The sequence below is a fragment of the Strigops habroptila genome, chromosome 1 (assembly GCF_004027225.2).
Source record: "Strigops habroptila isolate Jane chromosome 1, bStrHab1.2.pri, whole genome shotgun sequence".
In the NCBI taxonomy this organism is placed as follows: domain Eukaryota; kingdom Metazoa; phylum Chordata; class Aves; order Psittaciformes; family Psittacidae; genus Strigops; species Strigops habroptila.
In genome coordinates, this window is record NC_044277.2 from 145,420,172 (window position 1) to 145,443,835 (window position 23,664).

At 41.3% G+C, this 23,664-nt stretch overlaps 1 protein-coding gene across 1 annotated transcript in view; it reads right to left on the bottom strand.

Moving 5' to 3' along the window:
- ADCY1 (adenylate cyclase 1) overlaps positions 1-23,664 on the bottom strand; it is a 149,393-nt gene that overhangs the window by 97,569 nt on the left and 28,160 nt on the right. Inside the window, exon 2 of the mRNA XM_030497610.1 lies at positions 6,581-6,730. Within this exon, the coding sequence (XP_030353470.1) occupies positions 6,581-6,730 (150 nt within the window). The remainder of the gene's footprint in view (positions 1-6,580; positions 6,731-23,664) is intronic.

Sequence of the window (23,664 nt, forward strand, 5' to 3'; positions counted from 1 at the left end):
TGGGGGAAGAAGAAGAAAGGGGAAGTTTAAAGTGATGGTGTTTTATCTTCCCAAGTAACCGTTACATATGATGGAGCCCTGCTTTCCTGGAGGTGGCTGAACCCCTCTCTGCCCATGGGAAGCAGTGAATGAATTCCTTGTTTTGCTTTGCTCGCACACGTGGCTTTTGCTTTACTTATTAAACTGTCTTTATTTCAACCTACAAATTTTCCCACTTTTGTTCTTCTATTTCTTTCCCTGATTGCACTGTGGGGGGAGTGAGCGAGTGCCTCTGTGGTGCTTATTTCCCTGCTGAGGTTAAACCACGACACTCACTAAAAGGAAGCTTTCAGGGGGTGAAATAAAGTTAAACCACATTGTTACAGTACTGATCTAGCCTGCTGCTGTAAGTGTGGCTTTTTAAAGGCTTTCAGAGATTTTTCTATAATACCATATATTACGTTTTTCAAATTAATGTGGGTAGAATAATACAAATACAATGCAAATAAAATACATGTACATGATTTCCAACTCATGTGTTTTCTTCTGTGTTACTGAGTTTCTATACTTTGAAATTTCAAGTCCAGTTGCAAGCATCTCTCTCTGTTATCATATGGCTGTGTAGCCCTAAACTTAGGTGTCTCTCTGTAACCTCATCTCATCTCCAGCAAGGTGCCCAGGATAGAAGGGATGAAATACCCCTATATGTGTCTACTACTACAAAGGATTACTGCCTTGAGGTTAAAAGGTTCACATTTACTTGGCCAAAGATAGGTAAGAATGATCCTAATCGTACGACAAACGCAGCTTCCGGCGCTAACCACATTCAGATGAGATGTTTATTCTGCATAAAAAGAGGTGTAGCAGAGCTGTAAAACTGGAAAACATTTATTTTTATTTGTTTGCTGTACCCTGCCTTGCAACGGGTACCACGCAGTTCCTAATGGCTTCAGGTTGAAGCTGAAGCCCTCCACTTGTATTTAACCTGAGTAGCCCTTAGATTTATTGTTTGCTGTAGGAAGAATAGACAGATGCATGACTATTGCAGGACTGGGGACTAACAGATGCTAGCCAGTAGAAAGCTTCTGGGCATTACTGCTGTGTGGGAGAGAGAAATGTGCCTCTGCAACTCCTTTTACCTGAGACCAGGGGTGCCACGCAGCAGGACAGAGGTAGCCAATAGTTCAGCTCAGCTGTGCGTAAGGATCTCGGCAGCCAAAAGTGACAAAAGAAGCAGAGAGCAGGACAAGTTCCCATCTCTGCTGCTGCTGCTATTTGGCTAAGAGCACAAAGCCCCAGCAGTTAGTTCAAACTGAAAGCCTGAAACTGTAACACTCCTTATTTTCTCTTTTCCCTGATCCTAGAAAAGAACAAACAGATTTCTGAAGGTGGACTTCCCTGTGTAAGGTTGTGGTTTGATGACACAATAAATCCATCTTAAAGCCTCCTTGTAACACAGAGCACAGCAGTAACGTAGTACAGGCTCACCCTGTCAGCTAAACTGAGTTATTCCACCTATGTTTTTCAAAGGCTGTACTGGCTAGCTTTTGCAGAGGATCTGATAGCATCTCTCACATTGCAATTGCTGTAAAATCCAGATCACTTCCCTGTTGCACACTAGATAATTTGACAAGAGCATGTTTTCGGGCCCACACATGATCCAGATGAAATCTTTGCTGCAGGGTGACTTGCTGATGCACAGAGCCAGTATGAATGATTATGGAGAGAGGGCCTGTGTTTTAATGATAAATTTCACATGTTCTTCTGCATTGCAATGAAAAAAGATTCAGGATTCTGAGAACAAAAAGTAGGGGAAACACGAGGAAACCTGATTATGCGTTGATAAGCATGTTGTCAGGCACCCTAGAAATTACTCCTGCCCGAGGCTGTGCAAACAACTGAATCTTCAGTTTCGTTGCTGAATTGGAAGAAAAACACAGAACAACCTGTTATCTGTTACCAAAATGAAAGTTCAACACAGTTTGCTCAAATATTATGTTGATTTTCCCCCCCTTTTTTCATAAATGCTTGAAATTAAACATAATGGATAAAACCACTGGAGGGTTGTTGCGGATTCATCCTTTTACCTAAAAGTACAGGAGGTAGCACACATATCCAAAACATGTGATATCTAGATTAAATTGTTTTGAAGGGGAACCTAAACCCAGCAGGGAATTTGAACCCAAAATGCCCTAAGCAGCAGTTCAATGTATTCTGCACTGAGACTCGTGGTATCTTTTGCTGACACCATTTCATTTTCCATGAATAGTTATTAATAAGATCTCCGACTTCGTGTTGCCCCAGTTACTATATGCAATGTTAAGGATATTGCCCTAAAACACAGCAAACACCTGGAATGCATACACATACACAAGCAGACAATTGGGCAACCTGATCTAGTTGAAGATGTCCCTGCTCATTGCAGGGGGGTTAGACTAGATGAGCTTTGAAGCTCCCTTCCAACCCAAACCATTCTATGATTCTATGAATTGTATGCACAATTGAACATAGCATAAAGGGAATTTAGCTAGCTTCAAATGACCTGGTGAACATGTACAGAGCAACACCAAGATGTCAGTCTGTCTCCCAGAACCAGCATTACTGCAGTAGCATGGTGGTGTACTAGCTAAGGGAACACCACCACCTCTCAGCAAAACTAATGAGACTAGCTGGAGTGCCACACTTCAGGATCTCAAGCTTGCCACAGCACTGGCTGTCTCAGGCCAGTGCCTCCTAACTCCCTGTAGTTTTTAGTGCTTCCTTCAGCTTCTTACGTTAAAGACTGTAATTAACTTAAATTTCATGCACTGTAGTGAAGTACACAGCTACTTCATGAAAGAATGGTGCCACCACTAAACACATTTCTCCAGTCCCAATGGTTTGATACGTAAATGTGAATTCACAATAGTTTTTAAAGACAGCCACTCTGGAGACTTGGCTATTCTCCAGTTGTTTTCCCATCACCATATTCTGTGAGCAAGCACCAAAGTAACATTTAGGAGGGAAGGAAATACCTGAACAAATTGCTAGAAAGATGGCATTCATTTTGCAAATACATTTGCATGTACTTCTGCAATTAAAAAACAGTGAAGATATCTAAGCTGATTTTGTGGGAGGAAGGTTTGCATGAAGTCAAACTACTGGCACTTTGCACATCAGCCTGTGCTGCAGCAAGTGCATTCACTGATGGAAATTGTATACTTTATCTCCAAATCCAATGCATGAACGTGCATAGAAGTATTCTTATTGTCAGGGGAGAGAGGGAATTGAGTAAGATTTGTTATAAAGTTGGGAAGAGTGGCATAGAAATAGCTTCCATACATCAGGAGAGTAAACAGGCTACAATTCTTCAGCTTGGAAAGAATGAGGAGCAGGGTTATGAGAAAAGTCTACAGTGTTGTGTGGGGAACATTGAAAAAGTTATTATATAATAATTACTCATACGTTATCGCAAAACAAGAAAGAGCTGGAGAGCACCCAGTTGAGTCATCAGACAAGTCGTCTATAAAAAAATAAAAGGAAGTTCTGTTTCACAGACTGCATAGTTAGAGTGAAATTCACCATCACAAAACTGTGGGACAACAAAACTGTACATAATGCTGAAAGAGTAGGAAAATAGGAGTTTACAGGCCTTTAAACACAGTGGACCAATTGCACTTCAAATTCAGCTGGCCCCAGAACTACAATGCTACCACTTCCCTGGAGCACAGTGCAGCTTCAGGAGCTGCCACACTGGGAATTAATACACAGTGAGCCACAACTTCGTTACTGGGTTTCCCTCTGAATTAGACAGCAAGAAGCCTCCATCAGGCGCAGAATACTTCCTCCTCTACACTGAACGCATCTCCTATTTCCCATCCCTGCTTGCTCCTTTCCTGCTCCCTTGGGAAGGGGTGAAGCACTGCCTGGAGGTTGCAGGGCCTGGTAGGATTGGTAGGGCTGTCTAATGCTGAGGGTCCTCCAGGGAGCAGGGTGGCAATGTCATGCTTGCTGTATGGGCAAAGGATCATCTGGAATTAATGAAATGGACATAGAGAGATGGTGCAGTGGGAGTAAAGGGGAAGTGCTCAGGTGCTCTGACTGAACAGGAACAAAACAAGCGCAGTTCCAGGGAACAGGACCCACCTCAAAACATTTCATAGAATCACAGAATCACAGACTGGTTTGGGTTGGAAGGGACCTTAAAGCTCATCCAGTTCCAAGCCCCTGCCATGCGCAGGGACACCTTCCACTAGAGCAGGTTGCTCCAAGCCCCGTCCAACCATTTATTCTTAACTGCCTGCTCTGCAGAGGAAGGTCTTGCCGCTGAGATTTATAGACAAGGAGCGAAAAAGCTTATCCCAAGTGGATGATTCTAATTATTCTCTCATGGTTTACAACTTATTTGGTTCTTGGCCTTCATTTCTCATATTACTCTGAAATTGCAGTCTAACATTCAGCAACATAACAAATGGATGATGCCACCATCGAGGCCAATCATTTGTTGTGACCACAGAGAAGAGATAACAGGGTGAACGTTAAACTGAGTTTTAAAATAAACAGAGTCCGTCTCCTCCCCTTCTCCCCAGCAACACTCCCAAGCCTACTTGCAAACTCCTACATGATGCCTCTGAAAATGCTACAACAGGAGATATTCGCTCTGGCTCATAAAAATAGATTTATCAGAATCATCACGTGAGACTATTACTACAAATGCATCCCGTATGAGGAGAATCACTGTAAGTAGGACACAGAGGAAGAAATCTCACTTACAGTTTCAGCTGTGGGATCTGTCTCACACAGTCAACACTTTAACTCTAGAAGGCTGTGTATATTCAAAAGCCAAGAGTATGTTCTTTTCTTTCCCATTAGAGACTTGTACAGAAATACCAGGGAAAGGTTTTAGATTCTGGATTACAATTGTCAATGTAAAAGGGCCACGGTATTTAGGTCAGAGCATTTGAAGGACACAAGAAAGTCTGATGAAAAAAATCAGCCCTTTTTAATATGTAATGTTGATACTTCAGAGAACAAAAATACAGGAACGATCACAAAAATTGAACTAGGTCAGCAACAGCTCTTTTCCTCTCAAACACTCTTGAGGATTGCCAGCTGCAAACTTGGGCTACATTATGCCACAGCAACTGCAGGATGATTCTGTAGCCTCTAATCATATCTTAATTCTCACCCTGGTTTTAGAGGAATTCTAACACAGTGCAAGAGCAGCCACAGAAAGTATTTTGGTGGTATTTCTGGCAGCTAATCAGCATTCACCACTGTATTGAGATTTACACTGCGTTCATTTCACAAGCGTAGGACAAAAGTGTATTCTGTTCACTGATGTGTATACTGCACTGGAAAAACGTTTGCAGGATTCTCTATGTATACTATCAACAATGATGGTACTTACGTTTTTGCTTGCGTTTCTATATGCATGGATAAAATATAAAATAAGACAGATTGCTAATGTGCTAGCTAGAGAAACCCAAAAGTAAGTATTATTTTCATGTTGGAATCCCAAAACTTTTCAAAGGGACAACAAGCAAATTCACTTATTGAACATTTGTGCCCTTGAAAATCTGCAGCTTTGGATTACAAAACACCAGAACGAAATCTAAAGGCTTTGCTCCTAATAGCATTTTTACACAGCCAGCAAAGATATGCAGTTGTTCAAAGAAGACATCTACTTACTACAGAGTATGTCCAGGTCATAAGAATCCATTCACTCAATTCATAATAGAAAGTACTCAAGGACCTGTGTTATTTCACACATACGAATAGACTTGCTAGAGAAACTGCAAGTGAAGGGAAGTAAAAGTGTGTGAGGTCCACAACCTTTGAGGACCCCGACATCTTGCACAGCAAGGTCTGAATACCACTTAAGTCCTTTATTGGCTTAAGTTACCATCATTCCCCATAGGTCAAAGGAGTTATATCTGTGTATTCTAGCATGGCCCTCTATTATCATCCAAGTAGAAAGAACAATCTAGCCCAAACCTTACAGATAACAGATGTTAGTAGCTTTAAAATTTAGACCAGTAATAGCACCAAGCTCCACAATGTAGCCTTTTTTTCTCACTGTTCCCAAATCTGCTTGCAAGATTGATAAAATTGTGTGAAATAAACCATCAAACTACTAAGGTGGCAGTTATTCATGCATATCAGTACAGCCCCTTGTCCCCAGAATGTTGACTTTCGTTTATAGGTATCATGAATGCAAGCAGGTTATAGGACACACGGCCAGAAGGAAGTATTTACAGCACATCTAACACCCACCCAAAAACATCCATGCAGAAACCCCCACCGGGGTCTTGGATTGCAATGGCACGTTAGCTTTGCTTCAGTCCTAAAATACATCCTCTCTGGTAGTGGGGCTGACAGTAGCTGTGGGTCAGCCTGCACCTTCTGTGTGTGCTGCAGATGGAGAGTGAGGAGTGTGCGTGCGCTGTGGAGGAAGAGCTGAATGAAGCAGGTCAGGGGGAGGCAGCACCCTTCCTTCACAACAGAAACACACACACACCCCCCTACCATGCACTCGGTGGCAATGTCCTGACCCGTGGTTCACATAACTACAGTCATCTCAGAAGAAACAGAGAAAAAGAAATAAGGCTTAAAAACTGACCTGTTTTTCATTTTCATCCTCCAGCCTCAGCCTGTCCTCAATGCAGTTCCTGGCCTGAAGGAATGCCTTCCTCTGAGCCCTTTCTGTCAAAATCCTCACAAAGACCCCATACAAATTTACACTTACAAAAAGGATTGCATTGGCCACAAGCTGTAAGAAAGAAAGAAAAAGAAATGCATGTTTTAAAATACAGGTTTTTATTTTACATTTCTACGCAGCAAAATTTACAGAAAAGAAAGAAGAAAAAAAAAGCATTGTCTTTCAAAGTTCTGCCTCACTAGCCATGGCACTGATATCCCTTCCCACAACCCAACTGCAGTGAAACAATCGCAGCAGCTACCACAAGTTCAGGCAAGCAATATCACATAATACAAACTTTGCATCTGCTGAAGTGAATTTCTCTTACCATGACGTGTAGCTTAGCACTTTCATCCAGCACTGGTTCTTTCACCAGCTCATTGGCAGATCTGTGCATCTAATGAGAGCAGTATATTCAGTATTTGTTTAACTGTGGGGTGCCCAGAAGACTGGAATTATTTCCCCTATAAAGTAAGGATATTATTGTCCCCTTTTTTTACAGCTGAGAAGCAAGGCACAGACAAAATCTGTGACTAAAGCAAAATGTGTGCTGGGTACCCAAACCTTAATTTTGTGCAATTTGCACCTGGAAAATCTGCTTTTCTTCCCATATCTATACCATTACCAACTATACTGTAGTTTTGGGGAAATCATCCAAAATCTTGCTGATGTTACCCTGCAGCAGACCTCTTAGAAGGTGCTGAGTGCTTTCAAAAGATGGCCCTTGGCACAAACCAAGGTCCACTGCAATGCTATCAGCAGGTACAGTGAATTACATTGGAATTACTTTTATGAACAGTGCTTAAATGAAGGACACACAGATGATCCCATGGCCCTTCTGGTCATTTTTTAATGTTTTTACAATATGTGATAAATTTAGTTAACTAACTTAAATAACTCAACTGTGGTTTGCACAGAGCCTCCCTATCTAAGGCAATCCTAAGTTTCCCACTGCACCTCTGATGTCCAAAACATGTCCTCAGATGGTAAATTCTGCAATGCAATGCAGTGTTTGTTTAGAAAGGAGGCAATAAGGCCTGTTGACCTAATATCTTTGCAGTCTCTTTGTCCATATTTACTCTAGTTACTACCACAGCATCACGATAATGTTTCAGGCGACTCATATATCCCATAATTTCAGACATCAGCTTGCACATAAACTGGCCAAAATTAGGTATAATAAGAGCAAAGAAAGACATTATAGCAAGTAACACAAATCTTGTCAAATTCCTATGCACCTAAAGTAGTTCATAAAGGCCATATAACTGACATTTATTTCTTAATCCAAGGTATACATTTCAAGTCAGTACATCTCTACTGTTGCACGTTCTGTTAGTGTAAACTGGAGACCACTGCCCTTGTTTCCACTGAACAGTGCACCAGCTGTGCCAGTCGATGTAGGGAATGCTTACTGTCTAATGGGGCTAGGGTTGAAGGCTTGAATTCCCCCAATGTGGTAAGCAAAGATCCAAAACGGCATCTAGAAACTCCCTGCTGATTTTGGAGGGACTTTTACCAAAATAAGAAAGGATTTTCTGAGGTGTTTAACTAATAGCAGTATGCCTCTCCACCTCCTGTGATCTCAGTATAGAGGGGACAATTGAAAGATTCATTCTGGGTGCGTTCTCCAGACCATCATGGATTCACGAGCCCTCTAACTTATACCTTCATACCTGGTTGTTATTAGTTAACAGGACCATAGAATCATAGAATCAACCAGCTTGGAAAAGACCTTTAAGATCATCAAGTCCAACCCCTGCCCAGCACTGCCAAGGCCACCACTAACCCATGTCACTGAGGGCCTCATCTACACAGTGTTTGAACACTTCCAGGGATGGTGATCAACAATAACTTCCCTGCAAACATTCTCACCAGCGCAAAATCAAAAGATACCGTGTGACAATAAAGGGAGCTGTGCCTAGCATTAGTGTTTTCCTTCTCCTCCAATACCCAACAAGAAACACTTATCTCACAAGAGCTAATACTTGTGAAGAACAGTGTTATGCTTCCTCCTGAGAACTGCAAAATGCAGGTTCAGGTGTCATCAGTCAGATGAATTTCAACTTAGGAATCTCATGTACCAGTTACTTACATGTCACTTCTCACAGATGGTAATACAGATGGTAAAACTTTCAAGGTGAAAAGCAGTGCATGAGCATATTATTTCGTGATACAGGCTGAGCATAAACAATCTGCGATTCTTACCCTGCTTTATTTTGCTTCATCACAGAGAACTGTTTGAGGTATATCAACTTTCAGCACAAGTTAGACCACTAAAATGAAATTACTGTAGAAATTCCAGTAGAATGCTATTTTTAGAGACACAAATGCAACTGGACTCACATCATCCCTGCATTTTATCATGCTGAAGTGTAGTGACAATGGTGTATTTTAAAGCTAATTCTTAGAAGTGCAATGGAATAAAAATAGAAAGGATTTGTAAAAGCCATATTCAAGGCAGCAGAGAGAGCCCAACGAATAAGCAGTCAAGACAGAGTGTAACAAAACAGCTATTAGTAACACAGGATGAAAAAATAAAACCATCTTTATGTACTGATATCAGAGTGGCCCAAGACATAAGTAATTACTTCTAGAGAGAATAAATAAAGGACTCAACTCAGTTTCTGGTCCTCAACTGCAAGCAATAGAAGACCTTCTATTGTGGCAATGTGCCAGCTGTTCTGGGTCTATCATTAAGATTTGAAGCAATGGTGATCACCTGGACTGGGGGCAACCAGTAGGTGGGTTCCTGCAATCATGCAGCCACTTTCAGACTCAGCAGGGAAAGTCATTTTCTGACATGCTTTGAACAGTTTAAGATAAAACAGAGGCTTAGCTGTCAGCCCTGGCCTGCAGGGAATCAGGAAAAGTGATAAAGCAAGTAAAAGATTCATAGATTTCAAAATGTGAGAAAAGAAAGTAGGGCATTTTGTCTCCTGAGTTAAGAGTGCCTTCCCTCCACAACCCATTTCTGGCTTAATTACTATCTCTTCCTCAATTGCAAACCACATACATCTGTCTCTCTAGGTTTCTCAAATGCATGCCATTTCCTGGTCCCTTTCATTTTAATATGTAAATATGTACCTCTCTATATACACACATACATACATATATAACTCACACACATTGTATGCTGTAACTCCAGGAATTATTGAGAGACTTGCTGTTAAAGCTAAGGATCTTTGAAGAGGTACTGAGGCATCCAGAATGGCTGAAATACCAAGGAATTTAGTTTTAAATCATTCCTACATTATTCACTATACTACTGCTCAGTACCATAAAGCGCACTCTTCAGATTTCACCATCACCTTCTATTTACAGAACTGCCAAAGAAACAATTTACTCAATGCAACACAAAATGACTCAAAGACATTTTTATGCCGCAACCTCTTTCAAACAATGTTATTCTCTCATTCCAAAATGAGATTACAGGTCAGCCAGGATAAAAATAAAAAAGAGTTTCAGGGTCATGAAAGCCTCTTTTTTTTATATTAAAATTTATTGCTGTCACTGAATCTTGTGTTGTGCATTCTACATCTCTGCTGCACGTCAGTACCAACATCCTGAGCTCTAAGCTGCTCTAGTCATCAGTAGGGTAGACTGTCTGTCACTGGATGAACTCCGGCATTGTTCCTTGTGCTCTGGAGGGTATTACCAAAGGCAGGCTTCCAACACAGACTCTTGTGGGACTGGCAGGTCCAGCAATTTCAACCAAATTCCTGTCTCTCCCGGACTTTTATCTATTGCCTTTCTTCGGTCTCATGTTACTTTTGGTAGGGAACACAAACTGTGCAATACAGCAATTCCCATCAAGGAGTGAGCAAATAATTCTGGAGGTAAGAAGCACATAACATGCTCATGCATTCACAGGGCTTGAGAAGTTCAATTCAACATCTCCCTTTCATTTTTCCCCCTAGAATCACCTCCCACTTTTTGAGTGTCCCTTGGGATAAGTTAAAAGACTCTTCAAAGAGAGTGTCTCGAAACTTTTCTCTCTGTTCCAGACAGGATTTATTCTCCGCTTCTTTTTCCTTCAAAGCAAGAATCCTCACATGTGCACTCATCATGCGCTTGCTCTCTCTCTCAAACAAATGGTGAAAAATTCCTCTTATTTGCCTTTTGACAGGACTCTGCTTACTCAGCAGACTAATTCTGCTATCAGGTAAACAGATACACAGTAGATGGTTGAAACCTGAGCCTGAGTTTCACTATGGAGTAGCTTTCTGTCTCACAAAATCTCATAGGAAAATGAGGCTACTTCACAAAGGTGTGAATCACCTCTGCATTACTGAAAGCCTTTTTTACAAGGTGGCATTCATGTGGATGGATACTGAAATAGACTAAATGAGAAATATAAATTACCAGAGAAGAAAACTTCAGTAGAATCCCCAGAACTTCACTGTGCTTTCTAAAAGCTGGGCCTGTGGTGTGAATGGGATTGAGAAGGGATTTCAATAGTTAACACTCCCAGGACTCTAATTTAGCAGCCAATATCGATAATGGATTTATTCTCAGCAGCATGAGTTCTCGTGCTATCTCATGCAGTAGAGAAGAGCAGAATATGTAGGAAATACAGCCATCATTTCCTGATGAAGGTAGAAATTTGAGGAAAAGAGAAAACCAATACAGTTCTTGCACATCTTAACACTCAGATACCTGGTAAGATGAGAGGTATGGCGGGCTGAATTCTACCCTCAGTATTCTCTAATTGAATTTTACTGCAAATAAGTTCTGTGCCACTACTGCCGTTCCTGTTGTGCAGACTATGTAACATTTACTCATTCTGTCAAAATACTTTGAGATATGGCAATGAAACACATTATTCTAAAATACGAATGTCTAATTGCGAGGCATACCTCAGAGGAAGGAGTCATGAGCAGCTTACAAAAATGAGTCAGTGCTTCCACCATTAAAACTCTGAAAGAGCAAGACAAGACTGTTCTGTGTATGAAAATTGTTGATATCATAAACAAGACCTTTTACAAGTTTAAACAAAAATAGTTTCTCCTTTTTTTGTTATGGAAAATGTAACCATTAGAGCAGTGCTTTATTTACAGCACAAGACTGCATACAAGAGAATGCACACTTGCCTCTTGATCCTGACATGGGTTCAAGTTTAGTGATTCACTTCACTTTTTGAGAACACTTAATTACTCCATCTCCTCCCTCCCTTTCTTGAAGTGGCATAACACAGGAGCAGAGAACCTCTCCTTAGTTCCTGACTGTTTCCTACCACAGAAGGCAGCCAAACAAATCTTCAGATTAAATAAACATATTCCCAGTTTGTATAAATATCCAACTCGTTTTTTGTTAGTTTCATCCTAACTGGTTTATGCAGCCTACTAAGAAGATTTTGTTCTGCTGTGCCATTCTCTGTGGTGGTTCCTGTCTTCATTCCCATCCCTCCTGAATGATACTAGCTGTCACTGCTGAGGAAAAGACAGTAGTGCTGGGGTGTCTATAACCATACAAGTGAAAAGAGACTTTCAGGATATCTAGGATGCTATGTGCATTAACCACAGCCAGGTTTGCTGAAGTGTATGTGCACTATGTGTAATCACAGACACCCACTCTGTGTCTCTCCCTTTATTTGCATCCCTTTTTGACCAAAGTACAAGACACAATTTATAACCACTGTGTAAAACACATGCCATAAACCTTTCTGAAAAAGGTCCCAACAAAAGTAGAGTCATCAAGAGCCAGTGAGCTCCCCAGAGTCAACAAGTTCATTTGTTGCATCTGTCTCCAAATCACATGTCCCTTTATCTTGGAAACATGCACTGGGAGAACAGTTAGTGCACTTCCCTCCCACACCATACGCTGTTGGCTGTTCGTCTGGTGGTAGCAGCACTTACCTCTGAGATTAAGTAGCAGAGAATCAGGATGGAAAATCGGAACTAGAGCTGATGCAATCCTAAATTCTGAATCTTAAACCTTATGTAGTTCTGCAGCTCAAAAATGTTCTGATAAAGATATCTGTGATTATACAAGATACTAGAGCTTGTGTCTTTTGCTCTGCTGAAATCCCAGAGTGTGAACTGCCTACCATCAATAGTCACTCAGGTGTGTGACATGAATCAATGGCATTAATTTCAGGCTCCTATTTTTGAGTTTTTGAGCTGTTGTGCCTTTCTTAGCGAGTTTCTGAAAGGAATGCACAATTCCATCAGTTTTACCTTTCACATTAGCAACACATTACATCTTTATTTGGATGTACCAAGACTTCTGGATTTTTCATTTATCAGGAAGACAGAAAGAAGCACTTTTATGCACAAGAGTTTTCATTCTTAAAAGAAAAAAAGCAGCTGATTTTGAGGGAATAGGAAAGAAATCAGACAGGGGACTTACAGGTAATACACAACAGAGCACTGATATATGAAATTTTAGAAGTAATAAAGGACTGGATGGAAAATCCTGCAAGCAGCATACAGGCTGAAATACCTTCAAGCATAACTTCTCAATTGCTTCAAACCATTCCAAGTAATGAATGACTTCATAAAAGCTGTAATTTTTTTGGGGGGGAAAGAAAAAGTCCTAAGCACATAGCAGTATTCTACTAGAAATGGTTGGCACAACGTTAATGTGTGAAACTTGTCCAGTATAGAACTGGGCTGCTGTACTTCAGAAATCCAAAATAAGCAATAAGAAAATGTCCTCACTTATCTCCATCTGAAGCCTGTTTTTATACATCATGTGTGCATACTGATACACATTTGAGTTGGTTTTGACAACATGTAAGCAATATTATTTCTTTCTCTTGGTTCCGTATTCGTAGCCATTAAGCCCAGCTGAGGTTAGTATCAACAATCCTTCCATATATCAAACCAGATCTTACAGACAGGTAATTGGAGGTTACTTTTCCACAAGGCAACAACCTCTCCCTAAAGCTCACAGAAGTGCTGGGGCTACTGCAGGCAGAAAAGAGCATCTGAAAAATACTGGATGTGAGGCAAAAATAACTTCCCAGTCATCCACACTAATCAGTAAAGTTTAGGCACACAAGAGAACTGGCTCATCTCCAGTTTCTCACTACATGAGAGGCTCTGAATGCCTCTCAGAGAAGATCTAAGAGATATGATATCTCAGCTTTCTGTTGCTGTTATATTATGGTACTGCACTTCAGAGCGTGTAACAGGTTTCACAGCAGAACACGTATCTTAAAGGTAATAATATGGCCTCAGTCGCTTCCATCTGTGCAAAGCTGACACAATGAGCTACCCAGGCAAAATACTCTTGCTAACTGGTTTACATGTCACATCCCACAAATTCCTCTGTGCTGAGAAGAAAGAGGCAAATGTTACTTATATTTCTCTCCTGATTTAGCTGTTGCATTCTTTTATGGTGTAAGTCATCATAGAACAAATAAGCCCTCAGTTCTTCTGTGCCTTTGAAGTGGGTTGTTACGGTTTGGGGGGTTGGGGACATTTCAATTGTTCCTAAGCTTTAGGAATAGCTGCTATCTATCACAAAACACTTGGAATATATTGCCAAAGCCATTTAAAACAATTTCTACAGAAAGTATGGCTACTATTTGTATTTGTGCATGTTATTTACTTATAACCTGACAGAGTCCAAGTCACCAGCCCTGAAGGTGTTCTGCATCAACCAAAAATCCATGGCTTTCTCCCCTTTTCCTTTTAGTTAGTACAATGCTGTGCTGCGTAATTAGAGCACAGTTCGGTAATCTGTTGTCCAAAATCTGCTTGCATTTGCTGTATGCAACACGTGGTTCATTTCCAGTACTTGTTCTCCCTCAAGAATCCATCTGAACATCTTAATGCTTTTTTTTAAGCTGCAATAATTAAATACATAAAAATAAAGACTTGGGGGGATACACAAGTTTGAAACCTTTGGTGGGAGCACAGTTGCTAGGTGACTGAACCTTCAGATCTTAAATGCAGTTTTTCTTCATTTGAGTTCTGTGCATGGCTGAGCAGCAGCATGTAGCAGGCCCAGCCTGGCGCCTGGCTGCTGGAGACAGGAAGCATTTCTTATCTAGCGGCCAGCACTTAAGACTATAGAGACACAAACCAAGGCCATGACTTCAGTTCTGCAAGGGATGCTGTGTTTTCGGGTTGCTCCTGTAACAACTTAAGAGGAAGACTACCCAGTCTGAGTGGGCTAGCCTCCTTCCCATGCTCCTTTAGCAGCCCACTGCATGCCACCAGACAAGTGAACTTACTGTTGACTCATGCTGCTGTGGCATGATTTGGTTATATCCATAAAACATACTCCACAACGTACCTCTTTGGGGACCTGGCTTACTGAACACTGATAGATACATGCTGAGCTCCTGCATGTTCTGGCAGCTAGAACGCGCTTCCAGCTTTTCACTTCAGGAACTCTCACTCATCAGCTTTGTTTAGTTGTCAAAGTGTTTTCTGTATAAAGTCAAAAGTGCTCTATAGAGCTTTGCCAATAAACAATGCTGGAGTGGAGGGCTCATTCTGCTGGCTGGTGACAAAACATGGGTCTTCCAAGTCCCAGCGCTGTCCTCCAGTGGTTCCAGCTCAGTCTTGTCAAGCCTAGCAACTGTGATGCTGGGGATGAAGTACCATCCCCAGGGCTTATTATACATGCTGCAGACACTGCACCATCTCTCTGCTACTGAAATGGTGCTCTCCTGTGCTGTACATAGGCTACTTCCAAAGAGGGCTTGAGTTTTGCTCCCAGAAGGTTGGGTGCATAGAACCTAGAATATAAACACCCATCCTTAAAACCTCTACGTGAATTTAGCTTCAGGGGACTTTCTCAAGGTCTGGGAGACAACGATGAATACAGCCAGGCTCCCAAGTCACTGTATGCCAGTTAGGTATAGTCACAGGCATATCACAGATGAGAAGATACACACAGGTTAAGTTCAAGCAGTTGTCCAAATACTGCACTGTAATAAACTCCTTGTTAGGAGATCATGCTGAAATGCATTACTTAAGGTCCTATATAGCAAATTCAAGTAAATTTTGGTGACCCAAGCAGTGTCAGGTACACACTTTTCACATCAAGCACAGAATCTCGTATTTATTTTATGCCACTAAAAAAAGTTTGCCCCCAAAACATCAAGAAGTACATAGAAGTCAACAAGCCACCTGCAAAATAAATAGGATGCCTAAACTGTGAAGTCTTGGTCTCTCTCACCACCAAAACACCTGGTCCTTTTCCAGCTGAATGAAAGCAGACAGAGGTAAAGAGAGCAAGAAGTGCTTATGCTGTTGCTGTGGCTGGCTGTGTACTGCTAAGTGAAAATATGACTGCATCAGGACTGATCTCAGTTGGTTTCCCTTTCCACCAGGATTGCCTGCTAGACCTGACAAATGCCCTGCTGTATCCCTTTCATTTTTTTCTCCCCTCTCAATGCAGATATTTGAAGCAGTTGGTGAACGATGTCACTTCTGGTCAAATGTCCTGAAAAGATGAAAGTGTTTGCCTTGAGGAAACTATGTTCTATTACATGGAGCCCATTTACTTTCCTCCTATTGTGCTTTACAACTTGCAAGAGCTGTCTCTGCAGATAGCAAGATTTTCACTTGGCAGGGTCATTTAAGCTATGGTACCCTTCTGTCAGTGTTGGCACTTGAGAGCTTTAATACTGTCAAAGTTGCAAAGAAGCAATTTAAGCAGGAGAGAGAGAATGCAAGCCACTTTTTGGTCAACTTTTGCAAAGAGAAACCAGTCACTGAGCAAACAAGAAACTGATGGGAGATTTAACATAAGTATTTCCAGTCTCATTTGCACTTGAGACACCCACTGGGAAAGCAAGAGGATATACCTCTGTTTAATGATTTTATTTCATAACTGAATGTAATTGTCAATGATCAAGACAAAGAAATTCTGAAGATCCAGTACCAAAGGACCAAACCCTTCTCATTTTCAGTTAATGATCCTAAAAATCAAGTTTGTTATTAGAACCTCTATGTTGTATGATTAAAAAAATAGTCTGAGTGTTCTAAAAAATGGAGCCATGACTCCATGGTTGGGAATTTGGGTAGTGTTCTGTCGTGGTTTAAGCCCAGCCGGTAACTCAGAACCACACAGCTGCTCACTCACTCTCCCCTTCTTCCTCCCCCTGCTCCCAGAGGGATGGGGAGGAGAATGGAAAGAATGTAACTCCCACGGGTTGAGATAAGAACAGTCCGGTAACTAAGGTACAATACAAAACCACTACTGCTACCACCAATAATAAAGGGAAATAACAAGGGGAGAGAATATCAAACTAAAAGGGAAAAAGAAAAAGAAAACAGTAAACATGAGTGATGCACAATACAATTGCTCACTACCCCTTTATATATTGGGCACGATGTGCTGTGGTATGGAATACCCCTTTGGCTAGTTTGGGTCAGGGTTCCTGTCTCTGCTTCCTCCTGGCTTCCCGTGCCCCTCCTCACTAGCAGAGCATGAGACTGAAAAGTCCTTGATGGGAGTAAACATTACTGAGCAACAACTAAAACATCAGTGTGCTATCAGCGTTGTTCTCGGACTAAAGCCTGAACACAGCACTGCACCAGCTACCAAGAAGGAGAAAAATGACTGCTACAGCTGAACCCAGGACATGTTCCAAACTGATTTATTCAAACCTCACTGCTGGATCAGGACTTTAGTAAGAACAATATAGAATCATAGAATGGTTTGTTTTGGAAAGGACCTTAAGATCATCCAGTTCCAACCCTCTGCCATGGGCAGGGACACCTCACACTAGACCATGTTGCCCAAGGTTCTGTCCAGCCTGGCCTTGAACACTGCCAGGGATGGGGCATTTACCACTTCTCTGGGCACCCTGTGCCAGCGCCTCAGCACCCTCACAGGAAAGAACTTCTGCCTTAGATCCAACCTGAACTTCCCCTGTTTCAGTTTGAACCCATCACCCCTTGTCCTATCGCTACAGTCCCTGATGAAGAGTCCCTCTCCAGCATCCTTGTAGCCCCCTTCAGACACTGGAAGCTGCTCTGAGGTTTCCAGGCAGCTTCTCTTCTCCAGGCTGAACAGCCCCAATGTTCTCAGCCTGTCTTCATACGCCCATTCATATGCCCATTTTGTGAGTGACAGGATGCTTTTAAAGACTTACCACGACAGCACGACTAGTAACTTCTTGCATTATGTGATCTTGTTGTGTGTATGTTTCCCAATTCTGTTTAATGTAACATTATTTGAATGCAAAAAAAAAAAAAAAAGAAAAATTGAAAAAAATCATCACAATATTGTGAATGCTGAGCACTTAAAAACACTGAGTTGAACTGCAGAAATAAATCAAAGTATTAAATCACAACCCTGGAGGAGTGTAAGAGATAACAGGACATAAATCAAGCATGCTTTTGGAAAAAGAGGAATATATGGGAGTAAAGGGAAAATAAAAAAGGAAAAGAATGATAAGAAGTGGAACTGAAACACGCCTACTCTGAGCAGAAGAGTGGAAGAATAAGGGGGCTGGAATTGCACATTAAAGTCCTCCTTCCTACAGACTGTCTGTGGGGTCTATTTTCTGCTTTGAATGTCTTGTCAGTTCTGGTTAGCTTCAAGCTGTCCATCAAGTTAAGAAAACTGGTGCTCCTTCCATGTACATACTATAGGGATTGCAAACAGCAGAATTTTATGCCCTGGAAAAGACAAGTGTGGGATTTATCCAAGTTATTGAGAATTCTAAAAGTTACAGAGGAAAACAGAATACATCAGTAATTTCTTATTGTGCTTCAAAACAAATGAGACAGGGGAGACAGTATGTTAAGCCCCAAAGCGTGCTGTTCACTGGTAAAAAACCAGTAAGAGTCAATTGCAACTACTGTAATATGTCATATTATGTCATATTGCATCTTCCTTAACTGTACACAAATTCCCTCTTAAGGGTTTGCTGACTGCACTCTTTTTTGCACAAAGAAACAAAGGATTTACAAGTATGGAATAAGACATGTTCTCTTCAGTGCTGGTGAGTCTTTAGCTTTCTTCTGGTGTGGGCTCTGCGTGTTCTTTGCCTGACACAAAGACACAAGATAAAATGAAGGGTTGTATTTGTCTGCGTTTAGAACAGGAGGAAAAATGCCCAACAGGTGAGGACTTGTAGCGGGAAAGAGGTGGTGCTCAGGATGCCCAACACCATGGGCATTTGGGACAGATAACTTTGGATCAGCTCTAACTTGATCCAGGGGACCTAACACCAGTTAGCCCACTTTTCACTGAAGACTTTGGTCTTAAAGGCACAAGATGAGTGACCAGAAAACAGACAAGAGATTCAGGCTATTTCTTTTTCCTCTCAATACAGCCAAAAAGAGAGATTCTTTTTTGAAATGATACACCACCCTGTAAGCCTAAGATGACTTGTATCATAAAGACCACACTGGTACAAGGAAGAGATGACATTCACATCACAGAGAAACATGCTGAATCATCTGAAGTGTAAATGTGTTTAAAAAGGGCTCATAATAAAAGCAAATAGAGCGCTGTTGATTATACTATATGTATATGAGCAAGCTACAGTACACACAAGTCTGGCAGTTGCTTATTACTCCATGGCAAAGCCTTACTACCTACATAAAGATTAAAATACTAATGACCTATTCATTCAGTAGCTTGTTGACCATGTGAATATTTCCTAATGTCTCCTGATAATAGTAGCCTTCTGAAGTAAGTACTTCCTAAATCATTAGAGGATAATGTCAGAAACAATCCTGGAAATTACAAGCCTATAGGAGGGGACTTCAAAAAAGACACGTGGTATTGAATGAAAGCTTCAGAATAACTGCAGGTATTTAGAATGTTTTTAGACCAGAAATGTTAAGTAAGAAAACATAACTTCACAGAACACAACTTCTCTATTTTTTTCCCTTCCCCCTTCTTCTGTAGTTAAGAATAAAAATACATGTAAGTGAAAGATAATTTCTTGCAACAAAATCATAACACTAGTTATATTTGTTTTTATGGCTCTGTAAAGAATTGCACATATTAGATTACACTAATGAAGAGTTTGCTTTACTGTTATCATTATTACACTCTTTTTATGTCTGTTTCTGATGTGAAGATAAAAAAGTAAAATCTTTTACATCAAATGCCTCCAAAAGTTTCTTGGCCAGGTTCCAATGCACTAAGTATCTCTTGAGTGATTTCCCCAAATGCTCTGACACAGTATCCGCGCTAGTTGTTCACAAAAGAAATACTCATTTACACAAACAGATTCATTAGGGATCCTTCTCCTGCCTTGGGAGCTAAATATCAGAGATCTGATTCTAATTCCCTCCATGACATCATCTTAAAAGAACATCAAACACTGTGTCATGGGGTACTTGAAAATTGAGGTGATAGCAGAAGTTCAGTGAAGACCCTTAGAAAATTGGAGGTGTGAACTGGTACTTTTGGAACAGGATGAGGTTTTGCAAGCAGGATGAACTTCATACAAACAAAAAATGGGTCAACACAAAACTAAGAACTGGCAAGTTTTGACAAGTTGGAAGATCCCACTGTTCAAGAGTACGCACCCTTTGCAAGTGAAGTAACTAAAGATTACTTAGACTAAGGACAGCTGCAGGGAGAAACAACGAACAGCTTGGGACAGTGAAGTCCCATCTAAACAGGGTGTAGAAAGTAGGTAGTCACGCTAAATGGGTATGTTCTATGCCAGTACAGAAGGAGGAACCAGGATCAATTAAAACTGAATGCTGGATGCCAGTTACCATATTAGAAGGATACTAGAAAGAAAGGGACAGTATTTCTACAGGGGAATAAAAACCAAAGTGGCACAGTCACAGGGATGGTGCTATGCATTAAAGGAAGGATGGAGCCCAGCCAGGTGATTAAATCACCTGTATTGAGCTGTAACAGAATCTCCATGGATTAAAATGTGGTTCTTTACGTAGGAGAAGAATATTAACAGGGCAACGCTACCACAGCCTGAGGAGGGTAGAAAGAGGGAGTATGGTTCACTTGGGAGCTCTCAGAGAGGATGTTGCTGCAGAATATAGATTAAAGGGAGGCTCCCATCATTCCCATGCAGACTCACTATTACACTGGCCCATGAAACTAAGGCAAACTTTTCAATCCCATGAATGACTGCTTCCTGAAGCAGCTAAATGGGGAACCAGCAGGAGAAGAAGCACTCCTGAACATTTTCAGACCTCTTTCCTAATACCTGGTTCAAAATGTAACCGTCAAAGTACAAGTAAGCACAAAGTACTTAGAAATACCCTTGCGGGGAGTGCGGGTGGGGGTCTTGGGGGGGGGGGGGGGAATAAAGAAACCCTCTCTTCAAACCAAAACAAGCAGAAAAAAATACAGTAGTGTTTGATTTCAGAAGGAGGAACTATTGTTTTTCTTAAGGAACATATCAGAGAATCTCTCTTGGGTTGAATTATCCGTAAAACAGGTCCTAAAAGAAATCCCCAAATGAGGGGGATGACATTGGCAGGACCAGGCCATGTTCTGCTATTCCCACAAAACCCTGGCGTGACAGTGCTGAACTACTGATTCTACACTGGGCAAAGTGGTAAAAAATATGAAAACCAACCATCTGTAGAAAAAAACCCCATAGTCAGGGAACAGTGAATAGAGCACTTCCAGAGGAAAGGTGTGTCTGACCGGAAGTCTGTCTCAGCAGGTGTTTTTATTTGGAAATGAATCTGAACTAACACAAGAACCAATCCTAAGAAGACTATTCCTGTTCTCTTGGAGGGGTCTTCAGCAACTTCCAACAGTATTTTTCAGTAAGATCAAATGCCAGCTAAAGCCCTAGTAAGAGACAAAACCCATGACGTTCATTCAAAGCTCTGACTACTTCAGAGATATTACCCTACTCCTTAACCTAACGGTGCCCAAGCATCATTATTTTGACCCCAAATGCATAGTCTATAATCAGTGGACTAAATTCTGCCACTAGTCACGTCACACAATCTGGTTCACACGCGTATCTACATGAAAGTCAGAATGATAGCTTGCTTTCTACTTTAACAGCTTAGGCTTCCACACTGTAATCCAATACTTTAAATCCTGTGTTGTGTACTGTTGCATTTGCTATTTTGCCTGGCTTTGGCATGTTGAAAAAAAGAACTAATTTCTTCAAAAAAGGCATATTTTCATATTGAGCAACTAAAGGATCTATTTTTATAGCCAGAATTAACTAAACACACGAACAGAGGCAAGCATTGAGATGGAAGTTTTAGAAAGACCTAGAAGTAACTTTATACATGTTAAAACATGTTTGTAATTGTATTTAGATTCCATAAGTTTCATACAATTCTACCCTTCGAAACCTGTGCTGATATGGACATTGAGACATTTTTGCAGTGTAAAGCACTGCATAACTAGTTCAGTGTAGGAAATACACCAAGTAATTACATTTTTGCCTGCCCAAATTACCCCTGTAGGTTCAGTTGATTATAGGAATCCACCAGCTGTTAAGCAGCTACTGTGTTTCACCTCAAGTTGCAGCTTTTCAAGCCATGCACTAGGCAAAATAATTCCCCCAAGACTGTCTCACCGTGCTTTTGAACAGACCAATATATGTAGAAAACCTAACTTTAATCTCTGTAAGTGCACAACTAATGAAAACTATCTCTTGCTGTCTCCAGTAATACAACATTATGCAGCAACAATTCAGTATGCTAGAGTTCACCATTGCAGTCCTTTGAGTTACTGGTAGGGAACACCATCGTGTAAGTGGAATAATAATTTGATCTGGCAATGCAACTTCCTGGCAAAAGACACTGAATCATTTAATGGGGCAGTCTCGTTAGGGAGTTAAGACTTTGTACAGTCCAGACAGAAAGCCTGCCACCTAACACCCTTCAAAGGCACATGTCCTAAGGTTGCCCAGTGCTTGTACATCTCCTGAGCACGGTACTGCGCTGCAAATACAACACCAGCTGAGCTCTGCAAACTGTTCCTCTGCAACAGCGCAGTGTCTCTGCCTGAGACATGAAGCTCTCTCTTGAGAGCTTATCCTTCTGGGTGCAATGCTACTGTGGCCATATTGCTTCTGGTGTCAGTGCTTGAATGGGTTCTGTAAGCTCTGCACTATGTCCTCATTAGTGCTGCTACAGAGCCATCAAATGGGGAATGGGAGGCAAGGGCACCAAGACAGCTTGAGCCAGCTGAAGCAGAGACTGCCCTGATGCTGCTTTCCCTTCTGCTGACTCTTGTTGCTGCCCCGTGCCAGCAGTCACACGTTTAACTGGCTCTGGGAACTTACCTGGCCAAAAACCCCCACTCTTTACAAATAACCCTATTTTTCAAAGTTGAGCCCCATGAGAGATGCCGTTTTACAACAGTAAGCAAATTAGATGCACCACTGCATGGAAATATGCTCCAGCTGGGCAAAGTTAATAAGCAAGATGCCACAGGTATTTGTATTAAGTCATAAAATGTTGGCCCTGGTTATTTCCACAGGGAACTAGTGACAATTATGAAGGTGCTGACTTGGAAGATGCATAATGCATTCAAGTCAGTGGCAAAGGAACCTAAAAAAAGGACTTCAAACATCGAGGTTATTTAACAGGACAGCTACAAAACAGTAAGATGGAACCAATAATCTTTTCTAAGCCTCAACTCTGTCAAGAACATCCACTTCAGTTCATCAGTTCATCACATTCACATCAATAATAAACCCACATTCTGGTCCTGACAGTGATATCTTAGACATTTGGTCCCCCGACCACACAGCTCTCATCCATGCTGCCCATACAGAAAGAGGTAGTGGAAGGTAAATACCTCAAGCCTCCAAACAGAGACCAACTACAGACTAAGTATAGAAATTGCCTACTGCCACTATGCTGTCTATAAGGACTGGGAATGTATGGCATCCACTGCACTAGAGCCATGCTCTGAAAGGTTCTAAAGGCTCTCCTGAAAGGTCCTAAATATGCAGCAAAATAGTTCACTACAAGAAGAAAGAAGAGTTTGTATCAGAGGTGCAGTCTGAAGGTGCCAAGGGCTACATCGCAAAGCTTTGGGAAATTGCACAGAATTAGAGTACAAGGGAGAAAGATTGAGTAGTATTTCCTTTAAAAAAGGTAGATGCTTCAGGGAAGAAAGCT